General features: G+C 37.0%; 2 protein-coding genes across 6 annotated transcripts; one reads left to right on the top strand and one right to left on the bottom strand.

Annotated features, from left to right (window-relative positions):
* Nucleotides 1–2,957: 2,957 nt before the first annotated feature.
* Nucleotides 2,958–17,412, bottom strand: adp (WD and tetratricopeptide repeats 1). Of its 4 annotated transcripts, none has more exons than XM_073076353.1 (13): nucleotides 16,930–17,412; nucleotides 16,715–16,826; nucleotides 14,574–14,752; nucleotides 12,495–12,699; nucleotides 11,567–11,693; nucleotides 10,724–10,833; nucleotides 9,597–9,815; nucleotides 9,083–9,210; nucleotides 8,219–8,463; nucleotides 7,363–7,549; nucleotides 6,679–6,847; nucleotides 6,059–6,238; nucleotides 2,958–4,985 (listed from the first exon to the last, which is right to left on the bottom strand). In XM_073076353.1, the coding sequence occupies exons 1-12, from the start codon at nucleotides 17,124–17,126 to the stop codon at nucleotides 6,077–6,079; spliced, it is 2,040 nt and encodes a 679-aa protein (XP_072932454.1). In that variant the 5' UTR covers nucleotides 17,127–17,412; the 3' UTR covers nucleotides 2,958–4,985; nucleotides 6,059–6,076. The 4 variants fall into 4 exon arrangements, with proteins under 4 accessions (XP_072932454.1, XP_072932455.1, XP_072932456.1 ...); XM_073076354.1 differs by having other exon boundaries at nucleotides 7,363–7,537; XM_073076355.1 differs by having other exon boundaries at nucleotides 7,363–7,519.
* On the top strand, nucleotides 15,888–20,969 carry LOC140744718 (coiled-coil domain-containing protein 130 homolog). 2 transcript variants are annotated; one of them, XM_073076358.1, is made up of 5 exons: nucleotides 15,888–15,897; nucleotides 17,755–17,799; nucleotides 17,903–18,229; nucleotides 19,597–19,857; nucleotides 20,242–20,969. In XM_073076358.1, exons 3-5 carry the CDS (start codon nucleotides 17,918–17,920, stop codon nucleotides 20,854–20,856), a joined length of 1,188 nt encoding a protein of 395 aa, XP_072932459.1. In that variant the 5' UTR covers nucleotides 15,888–15,897; nucleotides 17,755–17,799; nucleotides 17,903–17,917; the 3' UTR covers nucleotides 20,857–20,969. The 2 variants fall into 2 exon arrangements, with proteins under 2 accessions (XP_072932459.1, XP_072932458.1); XM_073076357.1 differs by lacking the exon at nucleotides 15,888–15,897 and having other exon boundaries at nucleotides 17,664–17,799.
* Nucleotides 20,970–22,837: the final 1,868 nt, after the last annotated feature.

Genomic DNA, 22,837 nt, shown 5'->3' with positions numbered 1-22,837 from the left:
ATTCATAAGCTGCCAATTAGTGAGCAACTTTTGACTGAAGCGAAAACTAGTACTTAATCGCTTAAGCTACAAGTTACTCAAGCGAAATTAGCCAAAAGGCGATCAGCCCTAATGTTATTTGTGGCTTCACGAAAGGCTGCCTCACAAAAATAGGGCAAAGAAAACTTTGGGTGGCAATAGTAACGCACACAACTTAAAATGGAAACATTTTGTAAATTTTACTGCCCGACAGACTTGAAAAATATTTTTGTTAATTACATACATATTTTTAACACAAAGGTAATTTAAAAAATATATTATTATTATTATTTATTACACAAAGGTAAGAAATAATTTCGTAAAATTATATCTTAATTTCTTTCAAAAACAGTTGACTTGTTGGCAATTACTTTGATTCTCATCCAGATACAACAAAAAATCCCGAAACGCCCACTTAAAATACTAACACCTTGAGAACCACTGACCTTAACACAGAGTCCTAGCCCCATTATTATAAAATACACTAGTTTATGATATCAATAATCCAATATATTACAGCGGACCTAAGAGCTACAATGGGTTAAAAAAGTGAAAATCTGGGCATTACTCGGAAGCACTATAAAACAGTTACCTATTACTATGATGGCGCTTCCACACTGCGGTTTTGAACGAGCGGTTTCTTCGTAGAATATGTGGCGTAAGAAAAGTAACATAAGCGTTCAGTTACGATTAGTTATTAAGTAGAATTCCACATGTTATCACATTTTCAAGAATTTATTCAGAGAGCCTTTAGTTAATGTTATTTACCTCATTAACGAATTAAAATGGACTATTTCCACAATGTTATTGCAATTCTGTAACTCAAACGTTTGGATTATCTCAAAATAATTTAAAGCACTTTAAATAACACACTGCCCTGTCTTAGAATCAAAATTGTTATATACATTTTCAAACACATAAAATCAACTTAACAAAAGGCGCATATATGAATACTCAAACATAAAATTGAAACGTTATTAGAAATAATTTGATAAGCATACTTAGAATATTTTTGAGTGATTGTAACAATGAACAGACTGGCATGCAATCTAGATGTAAAAATTTAAGAATAAATCTTATAAATACAAAAAAAAATACAAATAACAATAAATTAAGGATGTGTTGGTGTGGTCGTAGAACTAAATCAGACTGCCCCCTATAACAAATTCTGCCTCACTACCTGCTGCTAATACCATCAAACGACGACACAGCAACTCTGCTACTCCTGTTGCTGTATTTGCGTACTAGGGATTGGTGTAATGTCTACAATTTTGAACAGATATAGCTAAGCACTTCTAAGGATATCCTGTCCTAAGTTATATTGGACATTACCCAGTAAACACGAACTTTTTCAATATTTTAGTAGTTTCCTTTCGTTACACAAGGTGGTTTCTACCACTATCTATCTACCTATCTATGTCTCTTCTTGGTTTGAAGTCGATGTTGCCAAATACTTAACTTCTCTTCTAGTTTTGCTTTATAACAGCAGTGTTAGTGTTGGCGCTACGGTGTTCTGCTTCGAAGGATGTGATAAGAAAGATACATATAATATACAACAGGCTCAAAGTAACTCTTCGGGGGTAGCAGCGTATCTGTGACTTTAAGTTTTTACAGGGTTTACACATATTATAAGGGTTAACAGATTACCAAGGGCAGCAGGGCCCACCTGTTCACATAGACAGCATGCTTATTTAAGACTCAAATAATAAAAAAAAACCACTTACATAAATGAATGCAACGGTCAGCAAAACTGATGTAGTGGACTACAAGTAAGATGGTTTTAACTTTTGCAAGCTAAATAGAGTCGCACGAGCATGCAGAGCTGGCGCCATCTACAGAGTTTTTCAAACTTACCTTTAGGTACCCCTATTAGATTTACAACACAAAGTCAATAAATCGGTAGACTTTGTTTAATTATATTATAAGGTATTATATTACGAAGAGCAACAAATATGCTTCAAATTAATATTATGGGCAGGCTCATCTAGCTAGGAGTCATCGAATTTTTCGTAAAGCAGCAACTATCAACTTTTGATGCTTACTCCTCAGGATTTACTTGCATACCCCAAGGGGTACACTTATCTTTGAGAACTTTGAGAAACCTTGATCCAAAATATCTTTTTCTGATAGTAATGATCTGGTTATGTAGACAATATCTCATAAATTAATTAGTTTTATCTTAATAAAATAGATTTAGCTTTAAAATTCATTCGTTTGACAATGTGGTAAAAACGGTAACCTTTAGTTGTGGTTCTCTTATAAACCAGCGAAGTGATATTAAAACGAAATAAGATTTGCCGTATCATGTATTAATATTTAATATTTTACACGCATCAATATAAACGAGTGTTTAAGCGACAACTATAATATATTTTTAGTTAAAAATATAATTTTCGTATTTTACCAAACGTAAAATGCTACATTATATATTAATTTCAAATGACTTTAAAAATTAAGTCTTACCTAATGTCTAGATCAGTACCACGAAGATTATTTACTATTCATAATGGGTATAAGATATATGAGATACATATATTATGTGCACTCTAAATATTCTTTATGTCTGATCGATAGTCGTTATAATTATAATTTAATATAAATGAGGCCAAAAGGGGGAAACAATGGTATATTATTTACAAAATAGATTTAAGATGCTGTAAGTTCGATTACATTTTACATAATAAGGGTTTTATACTATGTTAGCTCAACAGGCATTATAGTAAAAAAAATACATTTATTCTAGGGGTAACAACCCCCTTTAAAACTTTTTAGTTAAGAAAAGAACCCACAAGTATCTCTCCTGACCCTTCAGGAACTCAACATTGCTTAAATAGTCCCCACATCTATGGATATGTGATCTGAGATGGATTAATGGAAGAATCGATTTTTTGACCAAACCACCAAAATATTTAAATCGATATTTACTACGAAATGGATCTTGACTTTTTCTGGTGCAATTACATATTTAAAATAAAAAAAAGCAAAAGTAGAATTTGAAGCTGAAGTTTTTAAGAAATAGGTCTGTTAGTCTTCGATATTTTTGTGGGTCCATTCTTCAGACTTCGCTTCGAAGCAATTAATAAGATATCGATTTTCATTGTCTCCATGCCTGGTCACATTTATTAATCATAGCTAATTTTTAATCAGTTTCATCGATTACATTCTCGAGTATAATGTGTTAAGAGTAAAATTAATCAACTCAAAATAGGAACTCGCAGCGTCTTAAATAAGATACAGCTTGAACTTATAACAATTAAACATATCATGAGACGATACATCAGTTTAAAATGGCGAATCTTTAGAATTACAATAGCGAAAGTGAAAAAAAACCTTCAAATTGATCTATCTACAGAAACACTAACGCCTGTTATCAACAATTGATCTATCTATCTACCCAATTTTTATCCACGAAAGATCGATATATCACTATGTGTAGTACTGCCAGTTATTCATAATCAATCTTGGATAGACTACCTTACCCATCAATGATCAAAGTTTGACAGTGTTTTATAGAGCTAAAAACTTGAAAAGTCAAGTATCAAACCTTGGTAGAGATAAACATTGGATAGATTAAATATTAATAACAGGCGTAATTCAAATGAGTTTTTCTCGAATGCACCATGCATTTGCACAAACATCATTGTACGTTTGTGCAAATACCATGTTCGTTCTAAAAGTGCGTATTCAATGTACTTATACAAAAAAATACAGGCTTCATATTGATTAAAAATAATGTTAAATATAACTTGCCTTCGATATTCCGAAATAAAAAAAAGAACAAACATAAGGACATCTTAAAAAAAAAATTGGCACCGTTTCGCACAGAATATAAAAAATAGAAATAAAAACAATATTGACCAACCAATAAATGGAAATAGAGTGAGTATTCAATCTAAGGAAAAATCTATCTAAATATATATAACTCAAAAGTGACTGACTGACATAGTGGTCTATCAACGCACAGCTCAAACCACTGGACGGATCGGGCTGAAATTTGGCATGCAGGTAGATGTTATGACGTAGGCATCCGCTAAGAAAGGATTTTAATCAATTCTCCCCCCAAGGGGATAAAATAGGAGATCAAAATATTACTTCGTAACGCGAGAGAAGCCGCGGGCAAAAGCTCGTTGAATAATTAAATTGTTATGCTATATAAGTCAGCGTGTCTGTATTTATTTGTATGACGTCACAATCAGTTTTAATAGATATTTACAGTTTAAAATACACTGCAAAACAAACATCACGAACAAGTAGTTTAATAAAACAAAAGATTTATCCTGACCTCTGGTGGCGCAGTCAATCATATCAAAATCATGTAAATATAACATTGTAATGAATTTAGCGGCTTTGTTTATTCATTAATACGTGTGTGACATTTAACAATTATGCAATAACAACATTAACAAGTGCTAATCTGGTCAAAACTGGTCAACCAATGATTTTTTTATGGGTGTGTATGGTTAGCTTAAAAGATACAATATTTTAAGACCCGATAGATGGCGTTCTACTGTACCTAATTTTTATTGTAGCTTCACATATACCAGTACCCTTACCATGAGTTTTTACGTTTTGACAAATATGACTGTTTTGGTATTTGTTTACGTATTTGCCCATACAATTTCCAATCAGCGCCCCTAGCGCATTATATCAGAACTTGACAATTGTATGGGCCAATACGTAAACAAATACCAAAACAGTCATATTTGTCAAAACGTAAAAACTCATGGTAAGGGTACTGGGAACACACTAGTTCACAATTTTGTATTAACCCCACGTCCATATGTTGGTCGGTCGATGAAAAACAATAACTTAACGAATGAAAATAATTATAGATGAATGAAAACGCGATCAATCACTAATGATACGATAATAATATATTTTATTTACAAAATGACTTGATGACGAATATAGGGGAACCTTATATTATCGATTTTCTCACTTGCATCATCCGCTCGGTATCGTTATACCTGTAAATAAAGCATTCATTATTTATATGTACACTTTGATGTTATTTGAGTGTTTTGTTACATAGCGCATCTAAATTTTTTGACTGCGATTCTGTGATTTATACCAAAAAATATACCTTCTTAAAAATCTTCGGTTTCAACCAAATAGACTGAAGACGTTTCGTGCATGCATTAATTTCAACAATTTTTATGTTGTGGGCTTACAGTGCCATTGTGTTGTAATTGACAATTACGTGCATATTAGTGTGTTGTCCTTGTGCGTGCGCTTAAGCGTGTAAGTTTGTGTCATTTCATTGTGTTAGTGTTTGGTAGTACATGTTAATGCGTTGTGTCCGTGTACGAAAGTGCGGGCGTCTTGGTGTATGCAGCTACATCGTATTAGGCGTACTGCGTACTACGTTGTACGAGTATAGTGTTGAATACTGTGCGTACCTGTGTATAGTCCCCGAAAACTGCTAGTCCGCTCTGAAGTTGTTGCAAGCAGGTGTAGTTATATAATTTGCTATGGCGACGCGATTCATTTCTATATTCAGAGCGGACTAGCAGTTTTACGCGGACTATACTTGTACTTGTACGTGCGATTGATTGCGTGTATAATGTCCGTATGTGTTAATGCATTATATCTATGTACATGTGCGGACGCTGCAGCCGGCGGGCGGGCTTACGTGGCCACGAGGCGCGACAGACTGGTGTTTATGTGTAGTGAGTGTGCGTGCGTTATATCAGTTCATGTGAGTGGGTTATGTTTGCGTTCGTGCGTCTCATTGCGTGTACATACTTGCGGCTGCTAGAGCCGGCGGGTTGATGCTCTATGTCCGAGTAGGTATATGTCAGTGTGTCGTTTCCGTGTACGTGTGTTCGTGTACATAGTGTATAGCCCGCGCCCAATTTTAAGTCCACTTTGAAGTTGTTGCGTGTAGGTTTAGTTTGGCATACTAACGCAGCTATGTACCTTTGGGCGAGTACGGGCAGCGGATAGATGCGGGGGGGTCCCGCTAATATCTGCAATTTGCTATTACGACGCGAACCGTTTCGTTCGGAGCGGACTAGCAGCTTGGCGCAGGTATACGTACGTGCGGAGGGGGGCGCGGCTACGTGGCGCGGCAGGCGGGCGAGTGCAGCTCGCGGTCGCCGCCGCCCGCGTAGCTGATGTTGAGCAGCATGGCCTCGAAGGGGTCGGAGCGCATGCGCTGCTGGTTGGCCGCCGCCGCCGCGCCCACGTCCGCCACCGAGCGCCGGTCCTCCGCGCCCTCCTAAGAACACAAACGACATTTTTGAAATTGACTAGAAACCGGTGACACAGAGGACGGTGATGCCCCGTGTCGAACCACAAAGAGTTCCACCGCCTTTAAAGGTTCCAAATTTCAAATTTTTAAAGGTGGTAGAAATGATATGATTTTAGTTAAGGTACCGCCGCCATACATATTTCTCGAATAAAGCCGTTCTTGCTTTTCGATGAAAGTGTGAATGCCGATTGTCTTACGTATGTAGTGACCATCTTAACTCTCGGGAATAACAAAACATCTGTATGTGGCTTCAAGTTCAACACCATTATGGACGGCAGTAACCACTTACCATTACCCATTTCCAAACGAATTGGGCGCTCCTTTGCTTAAAGATAGCTTAAGAAGCTTAAATAACATTTAACATTTTCATAACCAATCCAATTACTTGCAAGTAAACAGGAACCCACCTCAGCTTTAGGACTCCAAAGCCGCACCACCGTCTCTATCCCACTGGTGGCGAGTAAGAACATCGAGGGGTGCAACTGTACACAGTTCACGATGGACTCGTCGCCGCGGAGACACTTGATGATGTTGCCAGACTTGCGACACCAGATGAACAGGCTGCCGTCGTCGGATCTGCGGTATGGATAGAGCATAATGTAATAAAGTTTCGATACCAGCTCCAAAAATTCCGAAGAAAAAATGCTTCAAAACGGAAGAAAGTACATCGATGGCAAATTGTTCAAATCGTTAATTAATTATCAATTGCGCTGATAGTCTTAATAAATTACATATTTTTTGTCACACTTAAATAATATTTCACACAAAAGAGAATTTTATTGCAGAGTTGTGCACACTCACTCGCTACCTTACACACCTCGGAAACAATTACCCTTCGGGCAGCTTACCATTTGGGTAGCAAATAATCATTAAAACTTACTCGGTAGCGATATACTCGCCTGAGATCCAAAGAAGGTCGTTGATGGTGTTACAATATCCGAAGAACTGTTTTCTAAAGCCACAGGCGGTAGCGACGAATCTCATAAGATCACACGTACACGAATATGCACACACACGCAAAATCACACACACACAACAACTCCCTCTCCTTTACTAACTTACTAATCATTAACAAATAAACTGTAGCTCACCCAGCAGCGATATACTCCGCCTGAGGCCCCAGGAAGTTTGCCTCCTTGATATCAGTGGTAGTGTTACAATGTCCGAGGAACCGCTTGCTGTAATCGCAGGCTGTTGTGCGAAGGGTCTTCTCGAGAGGGCTGATGCCGGTGCACTCGTCCGGGTTATCTGAGGACGGGGGCGGACCTTGAATCGTACCTTTACCACCCCTTGAGGTGGTTGAACTTTGTCCGGTTTGTATGGGCTGGCCTAACTGTGAAGGTTCTATCTATGTCCTACTCAATTGCCTGGTGCATACTTTAAAATCTGATAGGAATTATCTAGGGAAATTAAGAGTTATTAGCACAAATATTAAAAAAGTTACAAATATTTATGGACGACAATGCGAACTCAAAAAAAAATGAATTGTATATTTTATGTCGTAAGTAAGTGTTACACGCATAGAATAGTAAAGATTCCTGACAAGAAAATGTAGTTTTGACAATTGAAATAATTGTCACTGTCATCTATTTTCATGTTGAAAAATATTTTATAAAGTAGATTTTAGATCATTTACGAATGAAACGATATTTCTCCGCACTTTTTTTTCGATTTCGTGATTTTGCATGTCGGCATTGTTCCGCGTGAATTACACCATGACAGCCATTAAATAGCTGACAGATTTTTCAGCCGTTTAAGCCATATAATGTCTTCTTTCAATTACAAGGCGGTGAAATATCTATACTTATACAACTTAACTCGACAACAATTAATCACTTTGTGACTACCAAGTTCGAAACAACAATTATTGCCTAGAAAAGATTGTCAATTTTTAAATTTTGATACGAAGTAGTTCTTTTAAATTAGAAAATGATAAAATCAACAGACCTTCTTCATGTGTAGTGTCCATGTTTTCTAGGGCCACGTTGATGTCCTTCTGCAGCAGGAACACCGCGTGGCTGGCCGAGTGCCGCGGGAACTTGTCCTTGAAGTACAGCAGGCACTCGTGGGCCTCCCGCGCCCTTTTCAGGTCCATCAGGCCCTTCGCTAACCGGAAGTGGGACTTCACGTGGTTAGGGTCGAGCTTGATCGCCGTGTAGCAGTCCTGAACCGCCGCGTATGTGTCGCCGGCCCTGCGAATGAAAGACCATATTTTTAAACGAATGAATGAATGAATATACTCTTAACACATTTTTATTAGATTGTTTTAGTACACGGGTATGTAGTCCGCCTGATCGTACATAGACACTGCCGCCCATTGACATCTGTACCTTACTCCATATAGAAAAAGGGTTCTATCAGAATCCGACCAAAGATTTTTCTAATGACTTAGATTGTAAATTTATATGTAAGCCCATGAGGGCGGCGGCGCGGTTGGAGTAGAGGATGGCGCAGTCGGGGCACTCCACCGGCGTCGGTGTGGCACTGTGGCCGAGGTACATAGCGACGGGGGCGATGGCCGACAGTGGGCCGTACTGACCAGCCGCGGCGCATGAGGGCGGCGGCGCGGTTGGAGTAGAGGATGGCGCAGTCGGGGCACTCCACCGGCGTCGGTGTGGCACTGTGGCCGAGGTACATAGCGACGGGGGCGATGGCCGACAGTGGGCCGTACTGACCAGCCGCGGCGCATGAGGGCGGCGGCGCGGTTGGAGTAGAGGATGGCGCAGTCGGGGCACTCCACCGGCGTCGGTGTGGCACTGTGGCCGAGGTACATAGCGACGGGGGCGATGGCCGACAGTGGGCCGTACTGACCAGCCGCGGCGCATGAGGGCGGCGGCGCGGTTGGAGTAGAGGATGGCGCAGTCGGGGCACTCCACCAGCGCGTCGTTGTAGAACTCCACCGCAGCCATGAAGTTGCCGTTGTTCACCAGTTCGTTGGCCTGCAAATTGATTGCATAAGTTGTCAATATAAGGTATTTTGATTGTACGTTATTGATTGACACGAACAGGCACATTGTACGTAAGTGCTTTCGTGTGTCATACACATGCGTACGTGCATAATTTTCGATTTATATCTCGTTCCAATCACAACAGTTTATTCAGACCACTGATTGTTTTAAAAATATTATACAGGCTTCAAAAAAAGGTTCTCAATTCGACTGTATTTTTCTAGATATATACTTGGATTGAAAAAATACATAATATATACATAAATTCATTCATCTAGATATATACATAAATTCGCAAGTAGCAGCTATCAATTTTCCAAATAATACACCTACAAAAAACAGCAATCCTTCAATAATAATAATACAATCCAACTGACCTTCTCCTTGAGTAGGCGCACCTTCTCCGGCAGCTGGGGCTGGGGCTCCACGGTGCCGTTGGCGCCGGCCCCCGGCCCCCCGAGCGGCCCGCCCGCGCTGGTGCCGTTGGCGCCCGCCGGCAGCTTGTCCGCGTGCTGCCGCCGCCCGTGGTTGTGCTGGATGATGTAGCTCTCCACCAGCACCGGCTTGCGGCCGGAGTTTATGTCGTACAGGTATACCTGGGTATGATAGGTATACTGAGTAATGGGGAAAATAATTGTGAAGGTTTGCTGGTATCTTAAAAGAAGGAACTTTTCACAACACTAGAAATCACTATCACAAGAAAACAATTGGTTGTGTTTTTAAACGTATTCTCTTTAAAAGCACCTTGATACATATTTTTTTATTTATGTGGTTTTTAAATGTTCTGTGAAGAAGTATGGCCACTTCCCGCTACTTGTCAGAAGATGATGCCACATATGATGCACATACTATACTACTATAAGTACATTACGAAAATAATACATGTAAGTTTTAATACGCGCACCTTAACTTCTTAAAAGGCATAAAAGGCATTTATTTACATGCTTATGCATTACACGCTTACATGCTTATGCATATTACAAATAAGAACACCCGTTCCATGTAAAACTTTAAATGACATCTCGAAAAATATTGTTTTAAAGTAACAATTCATTTAAATTTAATGAAGCCAAAGAAATATAAGTTTTAAGTCACTTACTCAAAGTATACATAATAAATGAACTGGGAAATTTAAATTTTTTAATCATCATTCGAGTTCCAGTCCAATTTGTTACATAGTCTTAGATTTTCTAGATATTCTTATGATATTCTTTAGAATGTCTTCATTTCTTATTAAAGGCCTTATTAGACCACCCAATTTTGAGGGACCCTAACCCTAACTAAGAGTGGTGTAATAAGACTTAGGGAGTTAGTGTCCCTATTTAGGGCGATCGGATCATCCCGATCTGCCTAGCTCCCTAACTAGGGTACACGCCCACCCTGGATGCAGGGCCCTTCATATCGGGTTGTGTAATAAGCGTTTAAAATACACAGACTGATTTACAATCACAAAAGTTAACAGTTCGTATATAAAGATTTTAATAAATTATAAAACATCACTGACCTGTTCAGAGCCCAAATTGACGAGGATTTCGGTACCGTCATTACTGAACGTCACGTAAGTCGTAGACTTCTTGGGGAATGGATGTTCGTTCGGATCCTTTGAGAGGTGACCTAGAAAAAATATATACCAGACCTATTAGCAATACTGCATGACTCTCTTCAGATTCTTCATCTATCACAGAGCGTGATGCAGTTCGTGTATTTAAGGTAAAGGGGATAAACTATTACGGCGATAAACAAACACTATTATCACACACTTAATCTTTATCTGTATTGTATTTTTTATTTAATTATTATTTAGAATTTTATATTTTATAATAAATATAATTAGGATTTTATAATTATATCGCCCTACGACGTTTCACTGAGCACGTGGAGCGCGTGCGCATCGTTCGGAGGCTACGATCGAACTGCCGGTGACACCAACCCCCCTCCACTGCTCGGTGTTACGTCATGATGTCATAATGGTTCGATATACTTATTCGTAAAGATAGCAGTAAAAAATAACACCTACGACACTAGAGATATCATGATGATTCCTATGATGTGCCGTAATCTGTATAATTTCTAAGGGTTTTTATACCCTTATACATGTGTTATTTTCTCATAACGTAGAAGTATCACTTCGAACGAAAAATCCTTATTATATAAGATGGTCAGTGAAATCTATTATAGCAATATTCAAAGTCATAGTTAAGAAGTGTCACTTCTGAGTCACCAGGCGCATAGTACTGCACAGCTGATCGTGGTATGTCGTCATCGGGTTAGCCAGCGAAATCAATCATAGTCACATAGATCAAAGTCATACCAAAAAAGTGTGACTTCTGTACGAGTAGCCACTCACCAGGCGCATAATACTGCACAGCTGATCTCGGGATATTGTCATCGGGGTCCCCGTGGCCGGCGCGCGAGCACCGCATGTTCTGCCGCTCCCACATCATGCGGGACTGCGGGCCCACTAGTTGGATGTCCTGCGAACAAGTGTTGGGGTTAGGTGTCTATTTTGTTAGTTCGTCTGTTTGGTTTGCTTTTTAAATTTATGCTTTTTTTTCATATTAATAATAGGTAAAAGCAGTGATAGCCTAGTGGTTAAGAAACTCGGCCTCTCGATCGAGGGGTCCGAGGTTCAAATCCCAGGCACGCACCTCTGATTTTTCAAAGTTATGTGCGTATTAGAAATTAATTATCACTTGCTAAACGGTGAAGGAAAATATCGCGAGGAAACCTGCATACCTGAGAGATTTATAAAAAAAAAAAAAAAAAAATCTCAAAGGTATGTGAAGTCTACCAATACGCACTTGGCCAGCGCGGTGGACTATGGCCTAATCCTTCTCATTCTGAGAGGAGACCCGTGCCCAGCAGTGGGACAGTAATGGGTTGTTGATGATGATGAATAATAGGTAAGACATAAATTAACAAGACCGTGACATAACTGTTATGTCAGCTAATCTAATAATTCCATTTAGTGTGCAATCGTTCTATCAAATCTTTACGAGGGTGATGATGCCATCTGCCTTATAACTGATACGACATTCTTTGTTCTGAGGGGCAGCAACCCCATGTAAGGCACTTTTAAACACATACAATAGCATATACCTGTGCCACTATTTGCACTACTACCACACTATTACCAAGTCACAAGATTCGTTACCATGCCTGACGACTAAATTGGAATGCCTCATCTAACACAGCAGCGCTTAATAATAATGTTAAAAGGCACGAATAGGTGTGACGACGGTGCTATAGGAATCGAACCTTGAAGGTTCAGTTACCTGCAGCTTGGCCAGCTTGATCATCCTGGTGTCGTAGAGGCGCACGTAGAAGTCGTTGGCGCCGACGGCGAGCTGGTGCGGCCGACGTGGGTTCACGGAGATGCACTTGGCCTCGCCGTACCGCCCCATGTGGTTGATCAGGTTCACCAGCACGTTGTTGTTCGTGTCCGAGTTGCAGTGGTGTGGTGCTCGCAGGTCGTGTTGGCTGAGGAGAGATCATCATCATCATCATTATATAAATAGACAAAGAACCATTGTTAATAATTAATCTATTCAATTTTAAGTATCTCAATATATGTCGTTGCTGGATCACGGCGTAAACAGTGAGTTCAATATGAACGCAGACTTCAGAACTAAGTACTAAACCAACATTTATTTAAATTATTATTATTTACGTTGTAGTGACACAGACGGCGGTTTTATTAATGAATTTTACGTTTATAAAAAAAAACTTATCTTTTCTATAATTATTGTTATCGAAATTGGATCACTACATTCATAAATTAGGATTTAATTCCTTTCATTGAGGAAGGTTTTCGGTTTAATGATGTTGACCTTTCTGTAGTATCCGCCGTCTTATACACGATAACTCAATGAAGATGAATGCCACAAACATTCTTATAGGAGAGTTGCAAGAACAACGTGAGTAAAAGAGTAGGGCATAGTTATGATTGTTACATATATTTTTCAATGACTGTAAATGGATATATTTGTTGCGTACCTACTTTTTGAATTTACCATTTACATGACTGCATGAATGAATAATGTACAATTCACTTTATATCTAGATCAGTCACTGAATGGTGCAATAACAATAGGAAAATAGGTAAAGGACTTAAACGGTATTGTACCTACATGTAACATAAATAGATTTTCTAAACATGACGCATTCTTTCATCGACATGTATGAGCAAAATAAAGTTTCTAGATATTACGAAAGTGACATTTTTAACGAAAATATTACTTTTTGACTTTGCAATTAATTTTCTTCATAAACAATGACTGAGATAGTTATAACTTTTGATAAAGTATTAAATTAAGTATAGTATAGAGACAAAATAAAAGTGTTATAAATATGTAATACTAGCTGACCCGGCAAACGTTGTGTTGCCATATAAATAAAAAAAATTAAGGGTGAACAACCCTTATCACTTAGGGGTACGAAAAATAGATAGTAGCCGATTCTCAGACCTACTGAATATGCATATGAAACTTGGTGAAAATCGGTAAAGCCGTTTCGGAGGAGTACGGTAACTAACATTGTGACACGAGAATTTTATATACGATTTATCCACTGATTATGTAAAATAAATTTGTAATTATCATTTTAATTCTAAAATATTTACATAAAGATAAAATGGGATGACAATATACTACTACACATTTACGAGATATTACCGAAAACGACCAGGAAGTTACAGATATCGCGGGAATCCGTTACATATTAAAATGTCTCAATTCCATCATAACATTAGTCTAAAATCATATCGCTGCTCTCATGAATAATCACCGCTTACCATTTAGTGGACTGCTAGCTTGCTACTTCGATATTATAAAAAAAAACTCTTATTGTTAAAGAGAATACTCACAGAATAAGTTCATCCTCTCCAGCAGACGTGCAGAGGCGTGTCCGGAAAGACGGCGAGCCTCTTCACCTGCCGCAGGGGCACCTGCGCTCGAGCACGTTGGGGCACTCCACACCACGCGTCCGCGCACAATACCATCCAACCAAAAAGCTGAAGAGAATACTCACAGAACAAGTCCATCCTCCCCAGCAGACCAGAGGATGTGAGGCGTGTCGGGGGCGACGGCGAGCCTCTTGACCCTGCCGCAATGGCACCTGCACTCAAGGACGTTGGGGCACTCCACACCAAGCGCCCGCGGACAAATAACCGAAGATAATACTCTCAGAACAAGTCCATCCTCCCCAGAGGACCAGAAGATATGAGGCGTGTCGGGTGCAACGGCGAGCCTCTTTACCCTACCACAGTGGCACCTGCACTCGAGCACATTGGGGCACTCCACACCGAGCGCCCGCGCAAAGTGTCGTCTACACAAATAGCCGAAGATAATACTCACAGAACAAGTCCGTCCTCCCCAGCGGACCAGAGGATATGAGGCGTGTCGGGTGCGACGGCGAGCCTCTTGACCCTGCCGCAGTGGCACCTGCACTCGAGAACATTGGACCCGCTCGACACAGAGCGACCGCGTACCGAACCATCCGCCGCGCACGTTGCTATGACGTCACTAGAGAGAAACTGAAATAATATAAAGTACTTAATATTATAATAATTATTAATGAAAAAGCTTCGGGATTCGACTCCACCTTGTGGTCTACCTATTTGTGACTTATAACAGTAAGGCCGTTTGTCCACCGCCACCGTTACCAAGCCGATACCGAGATTATTTCGGGCCGATTTTAATATGACGTGACGGCGATAGTTTGTCCACCGCGACTGATATCGGCGGTTTATTTTGTTCCAGCTGTCACGCATGTGACGGCAGTGTATGTAGGTAAATACATTTACTATATCCACTTCTCCACCGCACATCCGTTACCCGAGACGACCCGAGAGAGGTATCGGCTTGGTGACGGCGACAGTGGACAGACGGCGTAACATCGAGCCAGCAATTATAGAAAAAAGCTGTAAATAATTTTAGACTATGTCAAAAAAATAAAAAGTTGTTGAGCTGATTTGCAATGAAAATTTGTGGAAGGATTAAATAAGAACACTTAGTTAACTTGAATTAGTAAACAGATATCTTTTAAACCAGGATAGGCTACATATTATTTTCAATTCTCAAGAGTTATGTTCTTAAACCTTATAGACAACCTTGAAATAGAACTAAATCGTTTTAAAAATAATGACTACAATAATAACGTCTTATAGCCTTAGCAGGTGATAGAACCAGTTTAATTCAACTGGGGAAATATCACCACAACTTTTTTTTTTGTTTGAAACAGTTCTTTCCTTTAATTGGATGAGTATGGATGTTGGATGACTAATATATAAGGCGACCTTAGTTCTCAAGTAACAATTCATCAGTATTCAGCTTCAGTTAAAACCCCTTTTGTTGCCTAGATTTGTAACCAACTTCATATAGAACACAATATGAAGTTGTTTACATATGTCCATAGACGGTTGTGACCGTGTGTGGTCCCAGGATTATATGCTTGTTTTCTATTCAATATTACAAACAAAAAAGTCACTTTCCCACTAAGCAATACAAAAATCTCAAAACATAATTAATGGACAGCCTTATTGTTGAACTTGTGACATCATTTAGATAACCTATTCTTTAACCCTTTTACTCATCAATTGTAAACAATTGAAGAGATGGTCGGCCGATTGGCCTGGCTGCAAATCAAATTTATCATGCAGTTTACATAATGATTATTGTACATCATATGAACCCAGAGGAAGGACATAGGATAGTTAATAAAAAAATATGTCTAAATGAGTTGAAATACACATGACATTATTGCATACCTTTTTTGATATATTTTATTAATATTTTCTCATCAAGTGATTGAGTGCATTTTCTATTTTTTTATAAATGATTCTTTTGTTTATATATGTGTATATATTTATAAATTGCAGGAAACTTTTTGTCTACATATTTTATCTCTTTTAATACAAGCAAATTAAAACTAGCACACTGAGACTCCCAGTTACAAATCCCAGACAGATCTGTATTATTCAAAATTCTTCATAAATTCACAACAAAGCTTACTAAACTACACTTAGCCAAGGTTTCTACCTTAGGCCCCTAGTCCTAATAAAGGTTTAATAATAAATTACTACACATTGCAACATGTTATATTATATTTTATATTTGTAAAAATAAATTATAAATATTCTCCACAATTATCTATAATGATTATCACTCTGATAAAAAGAATTCAATTTTGATGTGGTGAAATAAGCATACAAATACACTTACAATACTTGGTATATATATTATATACATCTAGTATGTATTATATATTATTCCTCACTTAAAAATATCGCACAGCCCTATATTATTATCAAATATAACTATAATATATCCATAATGAAAAAAATCATATCTGTTGCATAATATAAATACTTCTAAACAATCTTCTGTAATATTCCTGAAAATAAGTTAGATAAGTCACTTAGGATAACATATACAATCACAGCAATCAACCACAAAGTTGTCAATACTTATGTGTTTAATAATATTCATGATTGTACCTTAACAGAGAATATATTGCCAGTGTGTCCTGTGGAGATGCTGTAGCGCTGCGTGTGGCGGAACGGGTCCCACAGGATCACGTGAAGATCATCGGACGCCGACGCCAGAATGCTGCGGTGCAAAAAATTACGTTATGGAATAACTTACGATTATGCTAAATTATAAGCCAATTTAGTTCGATCGAGCGCAATCTACGTAACAGGGGCGAACTTACGATCCGTCACGACTCCACTCCAGGCAGTTCACGCAACCCATGTGCCCCACCAGCTCCTTCTCCAAGCCCAATCGGTCGATCATACTTCGGGTCACGGTAAGACGACTCTGGAATTTTCGAGCGATGTCGCCGCGCTCCCTGGCCGCTATCAACCCCACCGTGCCCTTCGCCCACGACGGCTCCTCTCGTCTACCCATTTTCGATTATATCTCTTCAATATGTCTAAGCCTGAACCACCATCACAACGAAACACTAGACTACAGTATCGCGCAATCTATTTATAGTTAACACCATTTTACGACACATTACTGGGAAATCCACCCCGGCGATCGAAATAATACTTATTCTACAACAAAACAATGAAAATTCCTGATTAGCAAACAAAAAGATTTTTCACTTCGCTAAAAGTGATTTTTAGAAAAATAAGCAAAGCTGTCAAACAGCTGTCCCTGTTGCCAGCCAATTGTTTTGTTAATGTAAATTGTAAATTGAATTTGTGATAGTCTGTACCAGTTATTTCTAGAAAATTATTAAATATCTAACAAAATATACAACTGTAATATAATTCAATATAATTGTGTTTAACATTATTTAAAGAATATTAATAATTTTAAATCAAATCGTTTTAACATGTAATTAACTTTGATTGAATCATAGATTAGTATACTCTTTGAATTGAATGATCATAACTTGAGGTTTTTGGACGATACTAGCGTTTTTATTACAATGACACTTCACTTGATATTTACATAATTAGAATGACAGTTGACAGTTGCTTTTTTAACAAACATTGTGCAAATTGATAGGATTATTGTAATTTTATATATTTTATATTCCCTTAAAACAGTTTTACGTTGTGATTTTCAAGTGGTAAATATTTTATTCGTTATATTGTTGCAACTTCTAGCAATTGTAATTCCAATTAAGTAAGTTGTAAGGTTATCATAATAATTAACTCAAACGTAATTTTCAGGTTTAAAGCTTGAAAATGGGAGAACGGAAGGGCCAGAACCTATACTACCCCCCCGACTACGACCCAAGAGTCGGGGGGTTGAACAAATTCCTTGGGACCCATGCTCTAAGGGAGAGGGCTAGAAAGATCCACATGGGCATCTTGATAATTCGTTTTGAAATGCCCTACAACATCTGGTGCGAGGGCTGCAAGAACCACATAGGCATGGGAGTGCGGTACAATGCCGAGAAGACCAAAATTGGAATGTACTATACCACACCAGTCTACCAGTTCCGAATGAAATGCCATTTATGTGACAATCATTTTGAAATCAAAACAGATCCAGGAGTAAGTAGTTGTATATTTTATAAGTACATTAAAATATAAATTATATATTTTTATGTTGCCTGTTTATCCTAAATCTTTAGGTATATAATGGTTTCTTGCCACTATTAAACCTAGTATTTATGATCTCCCTTAACCCATCTTTATCCATCGTTGCGTTAACGCAACATTTTATGTTTGATTTTTTTTGGTATTAAAAATAGGACAGTAAATATTTGATATCTAATCCAGTCTGTACAAGAAGAGCTAAAATACAGATTATATTTATTTGGACACTAATTTTCATGAAAAATATATTTGATTTTTAATTTTGAAAAACAGCGAATTGAGTCTTCACCAGTTAGACAAATTCATAAAATAATAAAAAATATTAATTAATATAAATCAGAACTTTTTACACTAAACAAACTTTTAACAATACTTTATTTATGAGTTCAATAATTCTGTTGAAAAGAAAGACCTATATGTATAGTTTAATTTAGACTTCCACAAAATGTTGCGTATACGCAACGTTGGGAGAATTATTGAATGTTTATTATTATAATGCCGCGATCTATTCGAATTTATAGCTAACAATGATTTCTTGGTGCTCAAGCGACACAAACTCTTTTGTTTCATAAGTTTGTCAGTTGTTGAAATTCAAGCTCTCTGGTTCATTTTCCCTACATAATAATGGCTTATAAAAACCCATTATCTTCAAACGAAATTATTGGCTTGTTGGAAAAAGAGGAGGATTTACAAAATGCTAAACAAATTATTGCTAACATGTAATCATTTGTAACATATACATCCCCCCACCGGTTGAAAATGTTACCGATAAAGAAGATCTAGATGATGATATGTTGGGTGGTTTCGACAGCAATCTGCCCAGTGATATCGCTGGAACGTATGAAATCCACACCCACTGAGTCTGAAAATATGCTAGATGAGTCCAGTCCTTCAATTTCAAGAAAATAGAAAAGGCCAATGTGGAATAATAATTCCACAATAAATGTGGAATTTAAACGGAATGATCAAATTTTTTTCTGACCATGACTTTCTCCTTTCGAATGTATATGTAACTAATATGAATAATAAAATTTAAAAAAATCCTTTTATTTAAACCCTTGGGAATTAATGGGTTAATCAACTGTCCTGGCTAAGTGCGAATTTGTAAACTTCAAACACCTTTGAAACATTTTTTTTTTAAAAGAACTCTTAATTTTAAAGTTTCCTTTCTATGTTTCCCTTCACTATTATAGTACTAATACATACTTTGAATAATTAAAGGCATGCCTAGAATTCATGCCACAGTATAAATTTTCAGCACCTTATTATAAATTTACAAAGTACCCCTTTTTTTTATTCTAAATTCACATTTTCTTTTACAGAACTTAGATTATGTCATTGTGTCTGGCGCCAGGCGACAAGAAAACCGATGGGACCCGACCGAGAATGGCCAGATTGTGCCCGAGACCAAGGAAACCCAGAAGCGGTTGTTCGATGATGCCATGTTCCAACTGGAGCACAAGACTGGTGATGTGAGTGGTGCAGCGCTGGAGAAACCACGGCTAGGCAAGCTGGTCGGCAGGAATGAGGTGGTTTGGAAGGACGATTACGAGGCTAATTGTAGCCTGAGACGGAACTTTAGGGTATGTGTAACAAAATAATGAAAAGAAGACATATTTAGTTTTATATTGGATAAATGTATACTTTAAATTTCTATGTGTTTAGTGTAACTAATTACTAATGTAAATTTAGGCTTTAGAAATAGAATGGGTTTTAGAGATTTCGTAATATAGAAATAAACATTTCACATGTTTTGAAAATTACATAGAAAATTTCTTGACAAAAAATTTATTGTATGAAGATAAGATTATTCATGAAGTGGATTTAACTTGCTTTAATTAAATTTCCAAGGCAATTTTTGCAAACTATTATTTAAAATATATGAGTTATCAATTTAAATGAAATAAAAGTATATACCAAAGTAAAACTTCAGCGTACTTTTTTAATTAGTTTACTTATCATTTTAGAAAAGGAGAAAAGAACTTGAAGAGTCAGCTGTATATGACAGCGTACTTCTAGCAAGATCTTCTCTAGACATCCAACTACTGCCAGAAAGTGAGGAGGACAGAAATATGGCTTCCCTCCTCGCACTCAGACCATCACGAAGCATAGAAGAAAAACAATCGGTATCCAGAAAGAAAATTCTTAACAGTCCTGCCTTACCAAGCTCAAGTGGTCATACTACAGGTTTTAGTGGTCTCAAAGTAGAATCCTTAAATAAAACAAGACAATTATCAAGAAATGCATTAGGAATAACTTTTAAAAATAAAACCAAACCTCAAACTGTAACAAGCACAAAATATGATAAAAATGATAAAGCTAAACTCATTGATAATGAAAATAAATCAACCAATAATGTTGCTAAAGAAAAAGATAAGGCTGATGTAGTATCAGAATGTAAATTTAAAAAAGATGAAACTAATATTGGAGAATCGGAAAAGATAAAAGATAATATTGATAATAAAGCAAATAATTCAGAAAATAATAGCATTTCACCAAATAAAAGCGAAATAGATGGAAATAAAAAACCAGGCATATCCTTAGTAGGTGATTACAGTTCTAGTGGTGAAAGTTCTGAATAAGAAAAGTATTTTGAATAAGCTCACATTTATTATGAAGCAATAACATATAATATGATGTAGTTATAAATGTATTTGTTACATTTATATGAATATAAATATTATTACGACTTTAATATTTGTTTTATTATTATTCTTGGCTATTTTCGTAAAAACCACGGATTTCTTTATATATGTAATGAAAGTAAAAACTTTCGGTTGCGGATTCGAGGTCGTTATCATTTTATCAAAATAGTTTAAAGAAATTTTAAATTCATCTCTATTATAACAAAGATGACTGAAGGCTCTCTATTACTATTTATAGATAAAGGCTGAAGGAAATAGGACAGAAGTTAGGACTTCTATCCTATTGCCTTCAGCCTAAATTTAGGCCTAAGTATTTGGACTTTGCTGATTTTGCTTACTTTATGACAGATCAGCGTTTCCCAGCCTTTTTCAGTTAGACCCTTAGAAAATCATGCACAGTTTTCACGGACCCCCTTAATAAAATAAACAGCAAAAAAAACGGATTAGGTATTTATTTTAGTTATTACAGATACAAAAAAAAACAAATACAGAAGGTAATTAATAACTGTTTATTATGAAAAAATATGAAAAAAATATAGTGTGAAGGTAGGTGTTGGTTTTTTGGAAACTAAATCAGGGATATTCGGGTTGATGTTGCTACTAAGCTGTGATCTCAAATCAGATTCTACTTGTAATCTGTTTCTGTATTTGTTTTTTGTATAAACAAGAGTAGAGAATGCCTTTTCACATCGGTATGTGATTGAAAAAAGCAGTAAAGCGGCCCTTTTGCATTTAATGAGCGATTTATATATGGTCCAGAGATGACACCGCAGACCCCCATACAGACATACATTCGCGGACCCCCAGGGGTCCGCGGACCACAGGTTGAGAAACGCGGATACAGATATTGATGGTTACATTGTTGTACATATATTTAATTTTTCCAGAATAAAACAAAAAAATATTATTTTTATATATTTTATTATTTGCTCAATTTAAAAAACATTTATCCAGAATTGTAAATAACATTACACATCTTACAATGTTTATGTCTTATGTATGTATATGTTAAATCTTTAGATAAATTTATTTAAAAACAATTCACCGTGTAATATTTCTTATGAAGCAAATTTATGTATGGTAAAATCACAACATGAAATCTGGTAAAAATAATTAATTATTATTTAAGCATGTTATTTATTATATTTTATATATGTCTATTACAGTCAATACACAACATATAAACAGCAAAACATTTATTAACTAACAAGTTTACAAGCTCGATTAAGAATACTAGTTATTAAGATATAGGTATACCTAATGTCCGATAATTATCTGTAACGCAAATCTAAAAATGTCACATAGGAACCCATATAAAAATACTGTAGTATCCGTTTTCAGACATAAATATAAAAATTATGATATATATAGTTTTGAACATTATGGGCACTTTGTTTATCTTCTGAACAAGGACTACATATCTAGGGGGAGGGGGTGGGGGCAAGATTCCCTCTAAGCGATGGCTAATGGTGTAGAAATCCACCTGGAAGATGATTTTGTAATTTCTAGAGCGAGCAGCTGCATGCCCACTCACCCCTGGCGATGCCCTTGCTTCTGAATTTTTGGTTTACTGGCATATCATTTAAATTTTGGTGACTTATTTATCAACCAGCCGTTGTATAGAATAGTTGCAGAGATCTATTCTGTGGATCTACTGATACTTTGATCATAGAGTATAGACAATACTTTGGTCTTCTGAAAATGCGCATTTGTAAGTGGGAAAATACATCTATAATATCTGAGAAGTTAATATTTTTATAACTGAAATCAAATATAATAAAAATTGTTCTATGTTCGACCACATGAATACACAAAAAAAAAACAAAAGTATGTAGGTACTTACCTAATATCTGTAATTTTTAAAAGTTAAAATCTTTTTCATTTATTATAGAATAGGTATTATTTTTATGCTACCGAC

This window comes from Epargyreus clarus, unplaced genomic scaffold, assembly GCF_041222505.1.
Source record: "Epargyreus clarus isolate Ecla_fem2 unplaced genomic scaffold, WU_Ecla_fem_2.2 ptg000009l, whole genome shotgun sequence".
In the NCBI taxonomy this organism is placed as follows: Eukaryota; Metazoa; Arthropoda; class Insecta; order Lepidoptera; family Hesperiidae; genus Epargyreus; species Epargyreus clarus.
Note: the sequence above shows the minus strand (reverse complement) of the source record. Positions and strands in the feature narration are given on the sequence as shown.